We start from the raw sequence: 22,993 nt of genomic DNA, 5'->3' as shown, positions 1-22,993 counted from the left end.
CTCACTTCATGTCAGTTTCTTCAGGCTGGTCCAGTGTGGAACCATTCAGTTCATCTTCCTGCTGCTGCCAATCCACAATGCTCTGTGAAACAAAGAAACTGAGGTACCTACTTCCAGGAGAAATTCAGATATGAAGCCCCAGCAGGCAATATTAATCCTGTCTGGTGCTCTGAGCAGAGAGCCAGTTGCCAGTGACCACGCAGGAGTAGTTAGCTCCAGGCAGCTGCATAGAAAATTTGGATGGCTCATGAGATGTCTGACTTGCCAGGCTGTTATCACAGATCACAGGATGTTAGGGGCTGGAAAGGGCCTCTGGAGATCACTGAATCCAGCCCCACGGCCAGAGCAGGATCATAGACTCTAGTGCAGGTCACACAGAAACACATCCAGACACGGCTTGAAAGTCTATAGAGGAGATGATACCACAACCTCTCTGAAGAGTCTGTTCCACTGCTCTGTGAGCCTTACAATAAAGAAGTTCCTCCTCACGTTGAGGTGGAACTTCCTGTGTTGTAGTTTATATCCATTGCCTCCGTGTCCCCTGTTATCACCAGAATTAGCTGCCAAACAGAAAACGCAGGTACGGACTTGGGAACAAACAGATAGGAGTGGATCCATCTTCTGGTTAACACAATGACCTTAAAATGCATAGACCTGGCTGCTTTCAAGCAAGGGCTGCAAGACACACCTCTCCCCACAAAGCCACTCCAGCTGATCAAGTCCTGGTTTGGTTTCATTTCTTCAGCAGAAGGTTTCCAGTCCTGCACTGCAAACAGGGCATCTGTCCACCGCACAATGGGCTAAGAGCAAAAAGCAAAGCAAAGCTGACAGCCTTCCTGTGCATATCAAGTGCTTGGACTTTAGAATAACCAAAAGACATGGTGCTCTTGTCCTGTGTTTTATTAGGAAATTAACAGGCTGATTGATAACCTGAAATTACACAGTGAATCTCATTAAAAAAAAAAAAGTTCAAAATCATGACAGTCATTTTGATTTCTATAAAACATAATGCCCAGATACAATTCCTGGTTATGCCTGTGAATTTCTACACCCTTAACCCTTCTCTACTGTACAGCAGCAAGGCTGGATAATTGCAACAGGACCTGCAAAGTTAAATACACTGTGCTCTTGTCTGCAGTCCAAGGGGAAGAGATGAAATGTTGAAAAGAAAGCCTGGGATACGAGCAGCATGATGAGAAGGTTCCCTGCAGTGTCAGCTCATCACACATCAGTATTTGAGACTGCTCAAAGTATTACAGACTGGTGATGTTAACTGCTGTGCAGAGTTACAAGGCTTTAGGGCATTGGTTTCTCAGGAGGGGAGAGAGCTCACCATGGCATACTCCTGAATGGAGTCTGCTGGGTGTGGGTGATGCCTAAAGTGCAAAGGGTGATAGATGTGTCTACACCTCCCTCTTTTGTCAGTGGTGTGGGCTGCCACCACTACCACCACCATGTCGGACCAAACAGCTTTTCCTGGCAGTCTGCCAGCTTTGAAGATGTTCCACATCTTCACATGTGGTACATGTGGGTGCTGCCTACCTGCAAGGGCTGATCTTCTGCCTTAGGAACCAAAGCTCACATCCTGCTTGCGTTGTGCATGTGAAAATGCACACTGAGCCAAACGCTGCTGGCGTTACTGCAGCTATCATGCGGTGGGACATGGTTCAACTCCCAGCTGAGGCCCTCCATCATCTAGATGAGAGTTGGCACTTTTCAGTAGCAAATGGCTCCTTGTAGGGAGTTGGATTTCTCAAGGCATTATTCAGGAAGCTGTTCAAATTGCCATATATGCTGTTTGGATGAGAGACGCTTTCCTGACCTGGGGCCTCGGTTCCTGAGGGGATTATGGATGCTCAGTAAGTGGCCAGCTCAAGCACTTGACCAGCAAGTCCAGGCACTTCAGCCTCTTGTCCTTTTCCTGGTGACTGCAGGCTAAAAAAAAACAAACCAGCAGATTTAGGAAGTAGTGGGATTCATTCTTAAAAAGCTATTTCAGGACAAGTCCATTCAGCCCACTGTGTTTTTCTATTTATATATAAATTCTTTGGCAACAGTTTTCTAGAAAGCAGAACTGTTATTTTTTTGGTGTCTCTATGCAATACTTTATTGCCTCCCCACAAAATAAAACCCCTGATATCTTAAAAAAAAAAAAAAAGAATCTACAGCACTTCCCACTATAAATAGTATTGCTCCAGATTAAGGATTAGTTTCTCCCTGAAGAAAAACAGATTGGGGGGAAAAAAAAATCTGATAACTGCAGGGACAGTGAAAAGAAAAGAGGAACTAAAAAAAATCATTCAGCATGTAGTTTGTCATTCCCTAGAACGTTAGTGTGTGGTTGATACAATAAAACCAACATAAGTTATCTCAGTTTGGTTTAAAACCCTTAGTAGCAGGAGTGTATTGCTATCTGTAGAGCCATAAGTAGAATGCACTTTTTTTCCCCTTTCCTATCTAAGTTCAAGTATTATTAGAATATTATTACCACTATTATTATTATGAAAGGAGTTCTAAACCCTTGCCATTTTGCCTGTCTTTACAGTGTTTTGATCTTCCTGGGAAACAATGAGTTGTGATCATTTGTTCATGAATAAAATCAACACGGAGCTTCAGCAGGTTTTGCCTGGTAGAAGAGGGCCTGGCAACCCTTGGGCTACTATGAGTGGCTTTAAAGAGTGCATTTGAGACTAGTGGCTTGACTACAGAAGTCACATGTTGGATGGATGATGAACTTTTAATTCCTTCCAGGTTCTCAATATTCAGTCCCATTGAAAGGAGAAAGGTGGGAAGAACCCATCCCAGAGGAAAAAGGTGGGAAGAACCCAACCCAGGCTTAGACCATATCAGGATACGTCATCTTCGCTGCTCCTTGGCACTGTCAGCTGCTCATAGGTGGGCAGGGTGTTGTTAGGGAGGAAGAGCTCCGAACCCACTCTGCTGCCTTTTGGAGGTGATCTGTCATTCCCTTGGCTCCCCTGCTGACGGGAAACCAGATGATGCAGCATGTCTGTAATGAGGTTCAGCTTCTGGTCCATCTGGGTGACCTGCAAAGGTTTGTTTAGAAGCAGCACATGAGATCATTGCCACAAACTGTATGAGACAAATGTGATCAAAATGGCTTTTCTTCTTACTGAGGGTCACAACAACCTCCTCCATGAGCACACCACAGCTTTACCATTCATCAGGGCATGGGATACCTACTGCAGCTGGTCAGAGCTGGATGAGAACAGGCCTGTCCATAGCTTTGCTATGTGCTTTGACATTCATTTTATACCTGGATGGACACACAACAATTGGGCTTTTAAAGAGATCTGCTGGGATAGAGAATTAACTCCCAACACAGTTTCTGTGTGGGGAGGTGTTGTTATTATTGTCTCCACGTTCTTCTGAAACCATGAGAAACTTCTGACACTTATATGCCTTAATAACATCAATCTGCTCCAGTAAATATCTGCTCCATTTGCAGTGACCTCATCAGCTCCAAGTGAGGCCTGACTGATGCTCTCTGTTATATTTGGCCTCAATTTCTGGCTAAGGTCAGAAAATGCCCACAAGTATTTTGGCTGCCCTTGGGATAGAGCAGCAGCTGGGGGCTGTGGCAAGGACTGGCAGTGGGGTGTGATGCAGTTTTACTCTCTCCTCCCATAGCGAGGCAGTGTGCATTAGGATGGCCACTTGGGTGCCATGAGTCACAGTAAAATGAGGGAAAGCTGAATTTTCACCTGGGGACCACAGGGAAAGGTTCAGCCTGAAACCACAATGCTCATTTTCTTCTGTCTTTTGATAGAGTTATAGACTGGGTTGGGTTGGGAGGGACCTTAAAGATCATTTAGTTCCAAACCCCCTGCCATGGATAAGGACACCTTCCACTAAGGCAGGCTGCTGAAAGCCCCATCCAGCCTGGTCTTGAATCTCAGGCAGGAGACCTCCACAACTTCCCAAGGCAAACAGTGTCAGTGTTTGACCACCCTCACAGTAAAGAAGTTCTTCCTAATACTTAATTGAGATCTTTCACTTTAAAACTTTCCTGTAGGCCCCCTTTGAGTACTGAAAAGCCACAAGAAAGTCTCCCTGTAGCCTTCTCTTCTTCAGGCTGAAGAACCCCAACTCCCTCAGCCTGCCCTCACAGCAGAGGTGTCCCAGCCCTCTGATTATCTTTGTGGCCTTCACTGGACCTATTCCAACAGCTCAATGTCTTTCTAACACTGGGGGGCTGAGAGCTCAAGCTCCTTGAATTTATTCTTTGTATCCTTTTCTGCTTTCTTCTGATCTTCACAAGAAAACACAATGAAAAATCAGGATACAGAATAGAGGCTAGACTGCAGATATGCCTCAAACTTAGACTCTATTTGGTCTACATTTGTGGTACTCCAGAGGAAAACAAAGAATGAAATATTTCTAGGAGCACTACAGATCCAGTCTCTAGTTCCTTGCATTTTCCACACAAGAAGTAACCTGTATCATTCCTTTTATCTAGCATAGGAAACCTCCTCTCTGTGCTGACTCCAATGTGCTCAGTGAGATGTCCCGAGGGCAAGATGGGCATTTCCAGCTTCAAAGTCCTGCCCACTCTCTGCCCCTTGGCATGGCAAACTGAAACCAAGAAGCAAGAGTCTCCTTTACAGCCTTCTACCCCCTTCTACAAGCCTCAATTTTGCCATAGCAGTCTCTGATCCACAGGGAGCCTAAAACACTAAGCGAGTTCTAGGCAAAAAAGAAAATGTAATGCATTTTAAAAAGGCAAAAGTAAGCAGAAGAAAAAAACAAAAGCCCAACAAAACCCAACGTGATAGGAATAAATTGCTGCCTAAAATATCTGCTAGAAAGCCGTGAAAGGCACATAAACCCGCCAGCAAGAGCATGAGTGGGAGCAATTTATATGTGCCTGGCTACCATCCAAGTATCACACAGGATAGTAAGAGACAGTAAGGCTGAGCAGAACATCAACAAACCTGGAGGATTTCAGCAGGGACTAAAATGTTTTTCCACCGTAGAGAAAAGGCTGGTTTTTTTTCAGACACTTTGTACAACTGGTAGGGAAGCAGATAGAGTGATTTAAAAATATGAGGTGCTGGAGATTTATACTTTGCAGCTGGTTTTGGAAACATTAGGCAAAGCACCCTAGATGGTACACGAAACACGAGTCACTCTGGATGGAAAGGGCTGCTGAAAGATGAGATTCTTCAAACGAGGAAGCTGAAGAACTCTTTAAGTTCAAGATTTCTAGCAGGAGATACAGATGGGAAAATGGAGCAGATCATCAGGTTTTCATTTCAGGACTATTTGCTGACTCCCTTAAAAACAAAGGCACGCTTTGCCCAAACGGTGTCCATCACAGATGGCATGCTCATGATGCTCCAAGTGTGGCAGCACAAATCCGTGCTAGTGAAGCCTGCAGAAATATCTCACCCCTCCACCTCCCACTGACCACCTCTCACTGGCTTTCTGAGACAGCTACGCTGCAAGGTCTGCAGTGGAAGAGTGCAGACAAAAGGCTATCTTCAGTGTCCCAAGGACAACTTTACCAAGAAAAGCCTTTTGGTCAATAATTCTACACTAACCAGAGGATTTTCACATCTATTTTTGAGGATCTCCTCTATGAAGAGAGACTGAGAGCCCTGAGGCTGTTTAGTCTGGAGAAGACTGAGAGGAAATCTGATCTGTACAAATATCTGAGGGGTGGGTGTCAAGTGGCTGGAGCAAATCTAGTTTTGGTGGTCAGCAGCTGTAAGACAAGGAGGAACAGCTACAAACTGGAACATAGAAGGTTTCATCTCAACACAAGGAGAAACTTCTTTCCAGTGAGGGTGACAGAGCCCTAAAACAGGCTGCCCAGAGAGGTTGTGAAGTCTCCTTCTCTGGAGACTTTCCAAACCCACCTGGATGCTTTCCTGTGCGGACTACCCTGGGTGATCCTGCCTTGGCAGAAGGGTTGGACTTGATGATCTCTGGAGAACCCTTCCAACCTCTACAGTTCTGTGATTCTGTGATATACACATTTCTTAATTTGTGATTCTAGGCAGGGCTTACCAGAGGAAACACAGAGTGAAGATGTATCTGGAAAACATGCATTTCTGAAACTCTTGCAGTGATGAGCTATTGAACCTGACAGTAGATTGGACCGAGATCTGGATAGCCCTTCAACAGCTGTGCATCTTGGTGATGAAGTACTGGAGAGAAGTGAGATGTGGATATTCTTGCTGGGAAATAAATTCCCAGAGATAATTGGCTAATTTTTTTTCCTGAGGAACAAGGTTTGGCTGCTGCAGCTGTGGAGTGCAGGAGGCCCACGGAAGCACAGGCAGAAGCTAATTGTTATTGAGCTGAGCCACGTGAGAGAAAAAGGAAAGATCTTTGTCTTCTGTGCTCCTGCTTGTTGGGGTAGGGCTCTGAAGCCACAAAGCTTTTGTGAGGGAGGTCCAGGTAGCTGGGTGTTTTTAATTGTTGCTTAAGCAGTTTTGCTTTCCAATAAAGCAAGCCATTTCCTGGGGAGTTCTGCACCATGAAGGGCTTGCTCCAAGACATGCTGAAGTCAGTTTTGGCAGTCAAAGACTTCCAGTGACTTCATCAGGCTTTGGATCAATTGGGGACTGAATCACTGGTCCCAAGTAGTAACATATTCTTCAGATCTTACAGGAGAAGGAGCAACCTGGATTTCTGTACATTGCTCATGCTTCCTGGGGCTGGTCAGAAGAGATGACATTTGCAAACAAAGTGGTGATGGGCTGATGGGCTCCACCCTCAGTTCTGCTAAAGCAGTGCCTGCTTAAAGTATGAGACGTCTTAAAGACAGAAGTAAAAGCCACCAGAAGGCAACTTCTGCTGTTATTACAGTCCTCTTAAGTACAAGAAGCTTGCTGACATATTAGCATGTCAAATCTGGGGGTCAGTCTCTTCTCCCAAGTACACAAGAGACCGAACAAGAGGAAATGGCCCCGAGCTGCACCAGAGGAGGATTAGATTGGACATGAGGGAAAATTTCTTTACTGAAAGAGTGGTCAAGTACTGGAATAGGCTGCCCAGAGGGGTGGTGGAATTGTCACTTCTAAAGGTATTCAGTAAACATGTAGACATGGAACTTTGGGACATGGTTTAGCAGCCATGGTGCTGTTGGGACTTGATGATCTTCGAAGTCTTTTCCAACCTTAATGACTCTATCTGCCTGTCATCATCTAAGCACACATCCTGAAATACATCATCCACTTGCTTGCTGCAGAGCTAATTATACCCACTAGAAAAATGTCATCATGTGCAATACCCTTTTCATTAAACTAGCTCAGTGCACTTAGCATGGAGAAGTGTATCAGCTCCCCTGAATCATGCTTGCAAACACATTTACTTGATTAGAAATTAGCTGCTGTGCCAGAATGAATAAAAGTAAAGCAAACAGAAAATCTGCTGATGTTGCTCTAATCTTAACTGCTTTGGACAACTCTGATCCCTACACTTAAAACAGCAAACAGTGTTAATTACCTAGAAAAATAACTCAGACTGATTTGTTTCTTTTAGGAAAAACTAAGTAAGCTCTTTCTAGCTGATTTATGTTTCGTTAGGAGCACGATGTTTGGTTGATCAAATTCTTTATATGCAAATAATCTCCTTTGTATTTTATTGCTGTTGGGCAGAGGAAGAAGCATTCGAAACTCTTCAGAAATTACACATCACAGCTATTCCTAAGTCTTGCTGAAATGTGGTATGAAAACAAGGTTTTTCCATCCTCTGAGATAAGTTGTGTTTTGGGTTTTTTTGTTTTGGTGTTTTGGGTTTTTTTGTTTCTTAAGAAAAGACCTGAGGAGCATAGATTGAGCACAGATGGAGAGAAGCAGACTGAAGCAGGTTTTGAACTTAGCACGTACATATGGATAAAGCAATCCCAGCCAAGCAGGGCACTGAAAAAAGAAACAACAAACCCAAAGAGATCATCACAGAGAACAGAAGATTAGAGCACAAATCTTAAAGGGGATGCAATGAAGAACTGTAGTTACGGTACAGAATAGATCTTTGCTGTCCCTGAAACATCACAACGGCTCACAACTATTCTGATACCTCATGCAACAGACTGATGGTGATGCTGTAGGTCCCATGAACCACAAGGTCCTCTTAGGTCAAGTTTTCAGGAGCCAGTCCTCTATAGTGGGATATAAAATCACAGAATCATAGAACCAACCAGGTTGGAAGAGACCTCCAAGATCATCCAGTCCAACCTAGCACCCAGCCCTATCCAATCAACTAGACCATGGCACTAAGTGCCTCATCCACTCTTTGCTTGAACACCTCCAGGGACAGCGACTCCACCACCTCCCTGGGCAGTCCATTCCAATGCCAAACACTCCCTCTGGCAAGAACTTCCTCCTAACATCCTATCCCTCCCCCAACACAACTTGAGACTGTGTTCTGTTGCTGGTTGCCTGGGAGAAGAGGCCGACCCCACCTGGCTACAGCCTCCCTTCAGGTAGTTGTAGACAGCAATGAAGTCACCCCTGAGCCTCCTCTTCTCCAAGCTAAACAACCCCAGCTCCCTCAGCCTCTCCTCACAGAGTCTGTGTTCCAGGCCAGGGTATCAAAAGCATTCCAGGAGATGTCAGTGAACAAAGCAAGACTCTTCTTGTGATGAAGAAAGCTGGAGAAGACTATTTACAAAGACATGTATCACTAGGACAAGGGGCAATGGTTTGAGACTAGAGCAGGGTAGATTTAGATTGGACATTAGGAAGAAGTTCTTTACTATGAGGATGGTGGAACATTGGAACAGGTGGCCCAGGGAGGTGGTGGAAGTTCCATCCACGGAGACATTCAAGGTCAGGCTTGATGGGGCTCTGAGCAATCTGATCTAGATATGGATGCCCCTGCTTATTGCAGGGCTGGGGGTGGGACTAGTTTCTTATTCTCAGAGATTTCAAAAGTAAATGATTCAGGGTTATAATCAGAGCCTCTTTGGACAGGTGCTGGTTTATAGCCACCTCTGTTCTTAATGTAGTTGACTGCTCAATTGAATAATCCCTGCTGAATCAAGAGATGTTGTTCAAGGGGACTGTGCTTGTTCTTAGCACAGAAAGCAGAGTGTGAAGCTGCTAAAGGAGAAGAGAAAAACCAGAACACAAGCAACACTTGGCTGAATGAAACCGAGATAAAGGAACATTTCAGCTACTTTTCCAACATCAGACTCCCAAGTCTGCCACTGACTTGAGCAGCACTCAGTCCTCAGGGTACCACATTTTAGCTCAGAGTGAACCAACTCTTTAAGGAGTGTCTTCCAAATAACTCCCCAACTGGTTGGGGAGATCTTCAAGTATTTATCCCTCCTGGTGGCCTGTTAATAAGGCCTGTTAATAAGCCAAACTTCTAGGGAAAGGCAATGACACTGTCCTCATCTGTGCCTCATCATAAGCAGTGTTGTATAGAATCCCTAACGTGTTTGCTGCTCAGTAATATAATAAGCTAGATTTATATTTCAGAAAGCTACACGAAATTCTCTTTTCTGTAAACAAAATAAGCACTGGGCACACTAGAGACTCAGCTGAAGAAAAGATAAGAGCCCAAAACTTATGATACCTGTTAATGGCCATGATTTGAAAGAAGGTATCAGCATCAAGTGGTGCTTAGGAAAAGAGCAAGCGAAAAAGTGCTGTTACAAATCACTTATTTCTTTGGTGGCTATTTAAGTTCTTGAGAATATTTGAGGAAGCTTCAGAGAGTGGCTTCCCTGGCTCCTCCTCTTGCCAAGTCCCTATGCATTTTGGTATCCCAACATTTCTAACAGTCAGTGCTTTAATTTTGAGGGCCCTGCGGACAGGAACAAACACGATGTCAGAAATGACTTTCCAGAGAAGCTGAGGGATAGGTCTGAGCATCTTCACAAAGGATTTGTTTTAAACATTGCTCTAAAACTTACAGTGGTGGCAGAAGAGGCCAAGATTTTCAGGACTATTTAAGACAGTTTCTTCAGGTACACGACTCTTCAAAAACAATGGCAAGAATCTTCCTCTCGTTTACCCAAGATCCCAGATTCCCACGAATTCCCTTATCAGGGCTTCTGGCTTCCGGGTGTTTATTTTGTTGCCAGAGTTAGGCAGCAGAGGTTCTAACCCATTGCTGAGGTGTTTATAGGAGAATGTAATCTGCAAGAAGGAAGATTGGTTCTCCAGACTGACTGCACTTTCTCTTGAGAGTTGGCCAAAGAAGGGAGTACGCAGGCAGTGTCTGGAGGGAGGACAGAGGAAGTGGAGCCTGTGAGAAAATACTCTCCTCTACTACAAGATTACTCATCACTAGAAAAATAGAAAGGCTGAGCTTCTGAAGAACAAATTATCAGGTTTTGAGGGTCACATGTGACAAGCCACTTTCTAGTGGCTTGTAAGCAATGTCTTAACCGACAAACAATAAAGAGAATTTCGAGACAAAAAGCATCTTTGGAAAGGAAGGTGCTTGCTACACACTGTGTCCTAAAATCAGCTCTCTTGTTTAAAGCTACCAGTGCCAATCTCTTCCTCGCCTTGAGATGCTAAAAATGGCTCTGTTTACTCAGTAAACTGAAACTGTTGCCGGTCTCATCTTACTTTGTATTTTTAGAGTAAAGTACTTCGCCTACGCTTTTCAGAAGTGTAAAACGGCCCTGACTGTTTGTAGCAGTAACCCTTCAATTGCTGCTCAGAATTCACCAGGAACCAGAGTGTGCTGCTTATGATTTCAGCAGAAGGTGATGTGGGACTGGGAAGAAACTTCTGATTTGTTGAGTCAGGGTCAGAGCTCAGAAGCAACTAAGATTTGTAAGCTAGTCACTGACTCCAGTTCTCCAGAAGTTATCTTGATAGCAGTGAGCTGTGATATCAGTGAACTGCTGGTGAGCAGTGAAAGGGAAAAGGACCTGGGAGTCCTAGTGGATGGAAGGTTGACCATGAACCAGCAATGTGCTCTTGTAGCCAAGAAGGCCAACAGCATCCTGGGGCATATTAGAAGGGCTGTGGTTAGTAGGTCGATGGAAGTTCTCTCCTTCCCCTTTACCCTGCCCTGGTGAGGCCACATCTGGAGTATTGTGTCCAGTTCTGAGCTCCTCAGTTCAAGAAGGGCAGAGAACTGCTGGAGAGAGTCCAGCACAGAGTCACAAGGATTATTAAGGGAGTGGAACATCTCCCTTATGAAGAAAGTCTGAGGGAGTTGGAGCTCTTTAGTTTGGAGAGCAGAACCCTGAGAGGTGACCTCATTAATGCTTAGAAATACGTAAAGGGTGAGTGCCAGGAGGCTGGAGCCAGGCTCTGCTGGGTGATGCCCAGTGCCAGCACAAGGGGCAATGGGTGGAAGCTGAGGCACAGGAAGTTCCATGGACACATGAGAAAAAAATTTCTTCCCTGTGAGGGTGACAGAACAATGGAACAGACTGCCCAGGAGGCTTGTGGAGTCTCCCTCTGGAGATACTCAAAACCCACCTGTATGCAATCCTGTGTGATCTGCTATAGGTGGTTCTGCTCTGGCGGGGAGGGTTGGACTGAATGATCTTTCAAGGTCCCTTCCAGCCCCTAACATTTTGTGATTCTGTGATTAAAAAGGGCTTGCCTGGACAGAAAAAAAACCCTAATGCACTGTCCAGAAACCCACTTTTGTCACACATTTTTCTTAATTACCTTGAGAAGTAAAACAAACTGGCAACACCAGCAAGGGGCCATTTCATCACTATTACACTTGTGGCATTTTAAAGTAATTTTTTTGTTTGTTTGAAGAATTTTGCCTTGATTGTGCAGCTCAAGCTCTAGGGAACCAGCTGCTCAGGCTGTAGGAAGTGGGGGAAGTGACAGGGTTGATTTATGCCTTCTTTCTTTCCATTCTAATTGAGAAAGTGATTTTGATAAGCAAACAACTACATACTGCAGATAATTATTTTTCCTTTCCAAATGTCCTTTTCCCCAAAGAAAAACATCTTTTTCTATAGGCCTCCTCAAAGGCTCTGGAAATATGACATCTCTGGTTAACTATTCACTCAGCTCCAACTCTTTCATGTGGATTTTCATGATTCTTAGAAGACTAATCTGAAAAATTGTCATCTACAGAAGTCTCCTTTGAATTCTGTTTGAAACCAACAATAGAAAGAGGCACGCTCTGACAGGTCAAAACCTGGAAACTGCTATGAAAAAGTCACTTCAGTAGTATGTGATTAAATCAGCAATAGAAAATACAGTATGTATGCTACCAAATCACTGCCTCTTATGCTACCACTATTCTCCAAAGGAAAGTGAAGACAAAGCCTTCAGGAACAACAGCAGCTGAAGATGTTATGCAATAAAAGGGAAACCTTCACAGCTATCTTTGTTTCCTACCACTTATGCACAGCTCATGCTCGTAATCCCTGTCTGAACGAATGCTGTGGATCAACTGCAGGCAACATTTCAGATGCAAGAAGAACTACCCAATGAGGCCAGCAAAGAAGTGGCAACCACAGATGCTGTGCTTATATGGGAGAGGAATTCCTTGAAGACCCTAAAAGTTACCAGAAACAAATAGAAAACAAAAGTTACAAACACAGGTTGATGTAGTTTTCATGTCACCCTCACAAATTTACCTGCCTGTAACTTGCTGCTTGACTAAATGAAGCAAGGTAAGATGAATATGTACCTCTCCTAAGAAGGAGCTCAGTAGGACACTGGGAAAGCAACAAATTATGTGGCAGGAGAGTAGAATACACCTGGCCATAGACTGCTGCAGAGTGCAAGATGTCAATCAGTGGGAAACTTTTGGAGCAGTGCTTGTTTAAGAAGTGAAGAAGATTCAGAAAGGCTTGAAGTGAAAAAGGAATTGTAAAGGGATGACCTAAAATGCTACTAGGCAAGGCAAAAACGAGAACTGTGATGGATGCAGCCAAAGGAGTTGTTAAGAGGCAAAGACTGGATATGGCTGCGACTTGAGAACAGAGAGCTGAGAATGGTGGCCTCGGTTCAGCACTTTTGTTGTTGCTATTACCAACTTCTAGCAAAAATATTTGGCTTACTTAAAACACCCCAAACCATTGGAAATCATCTCTTCCTAAGTATCTTCAGCAGGAGGTGTAGATGTGTGCCTTAAAACCCCTCTGACCTCCCATGGCTCCTGAGCTACCAGGCCAGCCCTGGCAGCACTGAGAGTGCACCCAGATGTGCACAATGCCCGTGGAGCAATTTGGTATTCACAAGGCTAGAGCTGAGCAATTAAAACTTGTGGTTGACTCTTGGTGTAGATAAATGAGACAAGACTTGAAACGCATGGAAACTTTCAAGTTAGGACAGTGTCCAAAAGCTACAGTCTTTGGCCCAGCACTGCCTCAGGACACAGCTTTTTTTTTGCTCTCTCAAATATTACAAAGGTCAGATATTTATTTTTTTAACCCTTTCCTCTAAGTTAACAGAGTAGCAGTAGATGAACAAGGGAGCTTGGAATGTTTTTCTCTCCTTGCCAGGAGTGAAGTTTAGGGTCTTGTCTCTAACACAACTTTTATCAGAAGCTGCTCTAGAAGACAGTATCTCCCCTTTCCTATTAACTGAATCCTCTGGATTTTAGAGGAATTTGCTTATCTTCATTTACTCAGCCCCACCTTCAGGAAATAATGTCTCTGTGACCAGACACAACTGTCTTCCATCTCCACTTAAAAATAAGACACAAGCTGGCAAGAAGAGAGGGATTCTTTCCTTCTAAGTGAATCAATGATACCAAAAGTATGAGGAGTTTATCCATCCACAAAAATATGCTGGACATCTATCTAGCACCACTGCTATAAAGAGCTTTCCCAAACTATGCTTGAATTGAAATCTAGTCTTATGGAGGATGTCAAGCAGGCTTGAGATAAATGTAAGGGAAGTACTGATCAAAGAAACCAAGGGGGAAAGGAAGTCCCTTGGCTTTACGCAGTATCTGAAAAGAGGCTGGATTGAGGTGGGGGTTGGTCTCTTTTTCTAAGTAGCAAGCAACAGGACAAGAGGAAACAGTCTCAAGTTGCATCAAGAGAGATTTAGGTTGGACATTAGAGATTCACAGAGTCACAGACTGTTAGGGGTTGGAAAGGACCTCTGAAGATTGTCCAGTCCAACCCCCCTGCCAGAGTAGGATCATCCAGGGTAAATCACACAGGAAAACATCCAGGTGGGATTTGAATGCCTCCAAGGATAGAGACTCCACAGCCTCTCTGGGCAGCCTGCTCCAGAAGAAAGAATTTCTTCCACAAAAGGGATGGCAAGCCCTGGAATAGGGTCCCCAGGGAAGTGACAGAGTCCTCATCCCCTGAAGGGACTGAAAAGTTGTGTAGATGTAGGGTTAAGTGACATGGTTTAGTGGTGACCTGGAAGCGCCGGGTTTATGGTTGGAGTCAATGATCTTAAAGGTCTCTTTCAACCAAACTGATTCTATGAATGACTGCTTTGGCTATAGCTCTAGAATACATGGTGGCCATTAGTGCATCTTCTAGCCAAAGCACAGTGTCAACCTTTGAGCACCTCCACAGCAGAGAGTAGATCCCTACTGTTATTGCTAGCACAGAGAGGGGAAAACCAAGGCAGGAAAGTCTGTGGCCCACCTTCAGACACACTAAACATCTTCAACTTGAAAGGAGAAGCTCTAACAAAACTTCAGCAACCTCTCCTCCTATACTGGGCAGATCTTCACACCCCACAGAAAACTTCCACGCACTTTTCTGTGGCTTAATGAGACAGAAGCTGGGAAAACTGCTTGCGTGCTCATTCTCAATCACCTTCCTGTTCAGCAAAACATTGCTGCCTTCTGGTTGAGCACCCTGCTACCTATCTGCAGAGGAGAGAAAGACTCACTGTTTAGCTAACCAGGTACTTATATTGCAGATGCTTTAGCTTGACAGATGTGAAGAAAACTCCCCGTGGTACTTGCCTCTGGAGGACTCTTCCTGCTGGTGTAATCACAGCAGTACAGCCTCTGAACATTGCTCCATAGTTCTGTTGTCAGAAGTTTGGCTAACAGACAACAACTTTCTCCTAGCTGTTGGTTCCTATTTCCACTGTGGAACAGTAGCACATTTACTACACTTTAGGGTTAATGAAAAAGAGAGGGGGAAAAAAGAAAAGGAAAGAAACGAACCAGCAAAATACTCTAATAGTGTAAAAATACATCCCAAAGTTCTCTCCACAAAAAAACCCATCCCACAACCAAAAACTCAAACCAACCCAACACCCCTACCACCCTCACCAGTTAAAGAAAACAAAAGAGACTAATCTTGACCTCTCTCCAAATGGAAATGTTTTGCTTCTTGAATCCTTGGCTCTGGCTCTCCTATGATACTGGGACTATGACTAATAACCTCTTGCTGGAGTACTGCTGATAATTTCACCATTGAGGAGCTGTTCTCGTCCCGGATCATCATAGCATGTGCTGAAGCTGCCAAGACTTTATTTTAAAGAAAACAAAGAATAAGATCTCTGCTCACAATCCCCAGTGCTAGAAATACATTTTTTCAGCTTTAACTGTTAGGTTTTGCCTGGCAGTTTTTCCTCCTTCCTCCAAGCTGTTATTTTTCAGATGCCTGCTACGAAACGGTCCCCTCTTTCCTTTCTTTCTCTCAAACACTCTTCCTAATTCAAACCAGATTGGAGAGTGGTGCTCTTTTGAAAGCAAATGTGCCATGTATCATGTCGAGTTTGGTCAGCACTGCTCATGTTAGGTTTCACACCTCACCTAAACGAGGCATCCCTACTGCTGTTCCAAATGGAATAGGTGCACTGGGCTTTCTGGTTGGAACAAAGTGAGACACATCCACAGGTTATGGATTTGATCTCACAGCATGGCACAAGCAGGGGAGGACACCACTGCCTGTTTTTTGCTGCAAATATCAAACCCAAGATTACTTTAACTGTGGGTTTTTTTTTTCCCAAGCAAAAGATTTTTGGCCAGTTCCTTTTTCAGCATCCATCATCTACTTGTTATTTATGATTTGATAGTTACTGTATGGACAACAACAAAAAAATAAAGGACATAAATTCCTCTGTGCCTAAATTTAGCTTCAGAGATTAATAACCAAACAATGACTTCTGCAGCAGTCAGAAATGGAAAGGGGGAAAGGAGAGGGGGAGAGGAAGGGAGAGAAGCAATTATAACAACAGTGAGTTTTGAGATTCCCTGAGGGCTGCTGGTAATTAAACCAACGGCAACATGAATCTCTGTTTGATGTGGTCATGAATTTGTTTTCAAAAGAAAAAAAAAACCTTTTAAAAAGACTCTTTTCAAGAGAAATTTTCAGAGGACAAGCTCAGCATGAATAAGTAGAGCAGAAATATTGTGATAAATATTATTATGGAGAAGTCATTGATGAGTCATGGCAACTGAAGGTTAGAAATCCTGGTGATGAATAAGGTGGCAGGTTTGCAGCCACTCTGAACACAGCAAACCAGGGCTGCAATCTCGTGTGCCTGAGCCTGCCTCTCGGAAAGGCAGTGAGTGACCTCTTGTTTTGCCCTTGCATTAAGCTTTACAAAGACACAGATGCAAGACAGAAAAATTTCAGTGGGAAAGTTTGGTGGAAGGAAAAGAAAACCACACACAATTCCAAAGGCACTTCTCATTCCCAGGGGCTGTGCAGAGATCAAGAGGTGAAATTTATTGGTGATAAAAAGTCTGCGAGCCTGCTCTGTGCGCCCCCCCCTACCCCCAAGCCTTTCCAACTGCCGTTTGCTTCTGCTGAGATCACATCCTCAGAAATACCTCCTTCAGAACACTCTAAAAATAAAAATGCTTTCATTTTGTAGAAAGGCAAGCACCCAGCAACACCCCCACAAAAATAAAATTGAAATCCAGAGGAAATGAAAATGCTCTGCACCCTCTAAAATCAAGTTGTCTCGGACACCCCAAAACTTCATTTCACCCATTTACTGACCGAAAACTGGAGACAGATACAATCACTCACAAGCCAGCAAACAACCAGTGAGCAAACCAGAATGTAGGATATACTGACCAGTGGAAAGGCATGTTTCAAAGGAAAAGAAACTGCTTGTTGGCTGTCATGGTATTATTCATAAAGGCAAACTGGTAGAGCTTATGGATACCAGGAGCAAAACTACAACAAAGGCAACCAACTGCTAACGAAGAAGGGTTTTCAGTCAAATTTCATGGGTCATACAAAGTCATTACTATGCCTGCAGGAGTTCAGCAGCTCTGCCAGTTGAATTTGGGGGAAATGAAGTGATTATTTTGTTATGCATTTTGTAGTTTTAGACTTCTTTTTTTTTTTTTTCCCTGCAGATTCCAAGTTCTGAAGTCAAGCAGCTATGTGAAAATTTCCAGAGTGAGCTTCTTATATTATTGCAGAGGAAACCTTGAAAACAGATCTTCTGTGTACACCAAGGTCACAGAAACTACATTTTAAAGACTCTGATATCTGTTTCTTTTTTTCTTCTTTTTCTTAAATACAACCTTATGGCTTTAAGCCAATTTCCTAACACTTTCAGGGCTTTGCCTTGAAAACTATAAGACAGATTGTTTGGCTGCTGCCAGTAACGAGTTCTGCATGGGTTAACTTTCCAAATTGGTTCCATTGCAGGTTTCCCTCTGGTTTTGAGTCAGTTAGAATATCAAGGCTCTTCTCCATAACATTTTAAGCTCTAATGACTTCAAAAAGCACACAAATGTTTCTGATAAAATAATGTGTTTGAGAAATTTAAAATGGATGACAAAGATAACAAAAAAATCTTTGGTGCTTTTCTTTGTCAATAACCTCTAGGAATACAGCCAGGCTGGGCAGTTATTCAGACTGGTAAACCATGACTCAAAAGTGGACACTGTAAGCAATGGCTCAGTGGTGGAAGCAAAAGGCTCACAGTCTTCCCTAGCTGATTAATCATCATGACAAGCTTGAAGATTAAATGATCTGCCCAGCTCCAGATGTTAGATGTGCATCCACCTCTTGCTATTCCTCTGGTTCATAAGCAGTAGCCTGGATCGTTCATTCTCAAGATAATGACGATCGTTACTGTTCAAAGCAGAAAGGGTTTGGGCTTTGTAATTTTATCTTTTGATAAAGGAAGCACAGTTTACACAAGATAACACAGTACACAGAGTCTAGACATGATGAAATACTGGAAGATCCTCCAGGCAGAGGTGGTGACAGTCTTGCACATAAAGCTCCATGTTTCCCTTCTCCACTCCCACCTCCTACCAGTACAAAGGAGGAGCAAGGATACATAGCTGGATCTCTCCCTTGCCATTAAGGGCTGCACTAGCCCCTGCTAAATCAGTAACAAAACACAGCTTCTCTGTGATGGGAGGCAGCATCTGTTTCACAGCACATGGTAACACTCCACAGCACTTAAGGATAGCAACAAAAAGCAGTGATCTGACGAAAGCAGAGGAGAACATCATGGCGGCAGGAGGGAGCTACCCAACTCCCAACCAGACAAAGAGTGCTACACAGGATCTTCAGTGGACACAAGTGATGAGAGACATCATTTTTACTGTCATTTAAAGGATGGTCTTCCACAGAGGGATCAAGCCTGTTTTGGACATCAGTCAGGAAGGGTTTCCTGGACAGTGACACTGTGAGAGGAGACCTCAGAGAATCAGCACCCTGCTTTCTAAAACAAGTTGCAGCCTGCTCCTCCTGAACAGTGATTGTGTTCAGAGAACCAGACCATGCTTTACATGGAAACTGAGCATCACTGCACAAACTGGTTTAACTGCAGGCATTTGCTATTTTCCCTTTGCATATTTTCCTTGAAAGAGTGAAGAGGTTACTACACAGCTGTTTGTTTTCTTTTTCCTGCTAATCTTTCTAGCTAAGACGTATCCTTCCCTCAGTCCAACACAGAGAGTAATCAGCTGCTCTGAAGAAATGCTTTTACCACTAATCATGCAACTTTTGAGAGAAGATTGTCAGGTAGCACTTACTGAGGACTTCACAAATTAAAATCCTACCACTCTGAAATATCTGAAAACATTTTCATCCATTTTTATGTGATTCAGTGGACAATGTTAGCTCTGCTACGTGTGCTCTAAAATATAAATGGAGTTTAATTTGGTTTCAAGCATCACAGTTCCTTTTGGGTATAAGTTGCTCCTTTTATGTTACAGTACCTGCATTGCTGATTTCTGTATTCACAGAATCACAGAAACATTCAAGGTGGAAAAGATCATCAGGATCATCAAGTCCAACCAATATCTCTACTCCACAAGGTGTACCCTAAACATACACCCAAGCATCACATCCAAATGACTTTTAAACACCTCCAGGGTTGGTGACTCCACCACCACCCTAGGCAGACCATTCCAATCCCTGACCTCTCTTGATGGGAAAAAAAATTCCTAACATCTAATCTAAACCTACCCAGTCACAGCTTGAGGCCATTCCCTCTTGTTCTATCACTGTGAGGAGAGACCAGCACCAACCTCTCCACAATGCCCTTTCAGGTAGCTGTAGACATCAATGAGGTCTCCCCTTGACCTCCTCTTTTTCAAACTAAACAGCCCCAGCAAGCAAAGGTCTTTTCAAATAAAGAAATCATCTCCTGAAACTGCATCTAAGTTTTCAGATAGATGCTCACCAACAGTGGGAATAATAAAAATTACAAAAATACCAAGTGCTTCTCTTTGCATTTGTGAATTCCATGCCTCAAAATGATTTCACAGAATCACAGGACTTTAGAGGCTGGAAGGGACCTCCAGCGATCATTGAGCCCAACTCCTCTGCCAAGGCAGGATCACCCAGGGTAGTCTGCACAGGAATGCATCCAAGTGGATTTGGAAAGTCTCCAGAGGAGGAGACTCCACAATCTCTCTGGGCAGCCTGTTCCAGGGCTCTGTCACCCTCACTGGAAAGAAGTTTCTCCTCGTGTTGAGATGAAACTTTCTATGTTCCAGTTTGTAGCTGTTCCTCCTTGTCTTACTGCTGCTGAACACCAAAACTAGATTGGCCCAATCCACTTGACACCCACCCCTCAGGTATTTCTATACATTGATCAGATCTCCTCTCAGTCTTCTCAAGACTAAACAGCTTTATGATAGTCAGTACTCATGGCTGAGGAGATGGAAACAAAGGAAGGTGAAATAACTTGCCTCAAGTCTGCAGAAAATGATAGCTGAGTCAGGAACACCACCTGCACCACCTGAAAACTCCACAACCACCCCTTCAATGCACCTTTCTAGATGGGACATGGGCTGTCAGGATGACCCATGTGTCTGACACAGCCTTGTATAATCTGATGTACACAGAACGTAGAGGAGGTCTGGTTGCGCTTACTCCTCGCTGGCTGCCACAGTACTCACAGTGTACATGTGCAAGAGAGGAAGCCATGTGTGACCTGCTCTGATAGGCATTATTTATATAACAGTTCCACTGACTGAAAAACTAATAAATCCACAGCCTGCAGATGATGTGCAGACACACAGACACATCATCACAAATATCACTTTATCTTGATTCTTGGTCTTTCCCCCCTGCACCCTCTGCTGCAGTGCTGCAGAGCATCGAGTGCAACAGCAAAGTCAGCATCTGGCTAAGGAAGAGGTTTATTGAAGTCACAGTGTTACTCCACGTACAACTGACACACAGCAACAAGGGTCATTTTCCAGAGAATCCTTTTTATATGAACATTTCACACAGGTCTAACTGAGTCAAACCCATTTGGGATGCAGTCCTGCAAGGTGCTTAACACTTCCCTTACTCTGAGTGCCCTCAGCTCCCAGAGATCTCTTCTGTGAAGAAGTTTCCCGTGAGAAAATTCTTTACTATGAGGGTGCTGAGAAATTGGAATGGGCTGTCCAGAGAAGCTGTGGATGCCTCATCCCTGAGAGTGTTTAAGACCAGGCTGGATAAGGTTTTGAGCAACCTGGTGTAGTGGGAGGTGTCCCTGCCCACGGCAGGAGGTTTGGGACTAGATGATCTTTAGGTCCCTTCCACCCCAAATCATTCTGTGATTCTATGACTTAGGAAGAACTATATGTGAAACACACAGTCTACAACTTTCCATAACAGTGACTGCACAGTGCAAGAGGTCAAAACAAGGTTCCTCTCCTTATGTATTGGAACTATAGGCTACTTATAATCCTACAGTTAGTTTAGGGCTTGCATAGCCGTGCTGGACAAAGCAGCTTGCCATGTGTAGAAAATGACTCGAATTCAATCTTTGCAGACAATCCCAGTGCCTAAAACTGCTTTTGTTTGTCCAGTGAACACCTGTACTAATTAGACACTTCACTCACTCAGGGGTCACTGCTGATGGCAAAGGTTTGGAATCAGCCTCCCCAGGAGACAGCCATCATTCTATTTCCAGAGCAGTCACTCTGACGCTGCAAAACCAGGCAACCAGGAAACGCACTCACACTTGAGAGTCTCTAGCAGTGGAAGACTCTAATAGTCCACTGCTGGGCACACAGAGACAGGCCACAACACTTGAATGAAAAGAGAAAAGTAAGAGGGTCATCTGATACTGCTGCTGAAATCTGAAATTCAGCATTATTTTAAGATTTAACCATAAGTAGTTCTGGTTTTGCCATAAATGACCTTCCCCTCCCCTATCTCTCACAGTACACTAGTACCTTACCCAGCCAAACTTGCAAGACACAATCTGGTTTCACTCACTTTGTGACCTACAGGTACTATTCATGTACCTAAAGTGATGCTGAGACTCAAATGGCAAGGTCAGCATTCATTCTTTTCAGTGATGAAGTTCCTCCTCTGAAGTCATCTGCAGATCTCTCCAGATGGTCTCTGCTCACATTGATGCTGATCCTTGCTGGTACTTCTCTTAGCTCTGTGTGCAAACTTAATGAATCAATGGTACACAGTCTGGAAAGCAGCATCTAACTGCTCAGAGGGCACAGAGGTACCTGCATGTCACATTCCCCTTAATCAGTCAGACTGCCCATAAAACTCATCCTACTGGGAATTCACAGAGCAGAAAGTTACTTTAGGTCAGTGCTTCCTTTCACCATATACACTCCAAGGTGTCACGATATCCTCAACATAAAAGTGACACTGTCCCTACCAAAGGTGAGGAGCAGTGACAGCATGGGCAGCGTTCTCCAGCCAGCTGTTCACAGCTGCTCTGCACTCTATTACCATACAGCAGGGAAAAGAAACAGGGAGCAGGAGAAGAATCTGTTCAGAAACAGCAAAGAACAGAGGAAGGAGCAGAAACATAATGGAGCAAGGGCACAGAAGGGATCTCTGAAGTGCTCAGCACTTTTGAAACTGCTTGCTGTGAGAATGACAAAAAGTTTTCAAAGTACCAAACACAAATTCTTCCTAACGTGCCTGGGAACTCTGACACTCAAGGTAAAGGCAACAAATTGATTAGGTTCTACCAAATTATCTCCATACTCTATAATCCATACTTCACCGTGCAGTTTGCAAGCACAAGCCATGGCACTAAGTGCCTTAACCAATCTCCTTTTGAACACCTCCAAATGGTGACCCCACCACCTCCTCAGGCTACCCATTCCAATGCCAATCACTCTTTCTGGGAAGAACTTCTTCCTAACATCCAGCCTAAATCTGCCCTGGCCCAAAAGATAGGGTAGGGTGTCCCTGCCCATGGCAGTAGGGTTGGAACTAGATAGATGATTGTTGTGGTCCCTTCCAACCCTGAGTGATTCTATGACTAAATGATGCATTTTTTAAACAGACATTATTTTAGTCCACAAAGACTGTTTTCTTAGACTTTTTTTTTATAACCAGCCCATCCTATTAGGCAAATTCACCCTTCTGACATAATCATAGAATCATAGAATCAACCAGGTTGGAAGAGACCTCCAAGATCATCCAGTCCAACCTATCACCCAACCCTATCCAGTCAACCAGACCATGGCACAAAGTGTCTCATCCATGCTTTTCTTGAAGACCTCCAGGGTTAATATCTTTATCTATAATGTAATATCTTTATATATTTATATCTTTAAATATCTTGAAACTTTGCAACTTTATAGAAAATAAACTATAAAATAAAACCCAAAACCAAATCCAAAAAACAACCACATCAAACCAAACCAACAATACCCCAAAACCCAAACCAACCCCCCCAAA

At 43.8% G+C, this 22,993-nt stretch overlaps 1 protein-coding gene across 9 annotated transcripts in view; it reads right to left on the bottom strand.

Moving 5' to 3' along the window:
• Positions 1-882: 882 nt before the first annotated feature.
• KCNQ1 (potassium voltage-gated channel subfamily Q member 1) overlaps positions 883-22,993 on the bottom strand; it is a 434,341-nt gene continuing 412,230 nt past the window's right edge. For 7 of the 9 annotated variants that reach the window (XM_064163209.1, XM_064163186.1, XM_064163187.1 and 4 more), the window contains one exon: positions 2,719-3,047. In XM_064163209.1, the coding sequence (XP_064019279.1) occupies positions 2,847-3,047 (201 nt within the window). In that variant the 3' untranslated portion in view covers positions 2,719-2,846. Of the gene's footprint in view, positions 1,936-2,718; positions 3,048-15,330; positions 15,373-22,993 lie in introns of those variants that run through there. The other 2 variants (XM_064163191.1, XM_064163201.1) reach the window with 2 other exon arrangements.

Source organism: Pogoniulus pusillus, chromosome 24 (assembly GCF_015220805.1).
Source record: "Pogoniulus pusillus isolate bPogPus1 chromosome 24, bPogPus1.pri, whole genome shotgun sequence".
Taxonomy (NCBI): Eukaryota; Metazoa; Chordata; class Aves; order Piciformes; family Lybiidae; genus Pogoniulus; species Pogoniulus pusillus.
Note: the sequence above shows the minus strand (reverse complement) of the source record. Positions and strands in the feature narration are given on the sequence as shown.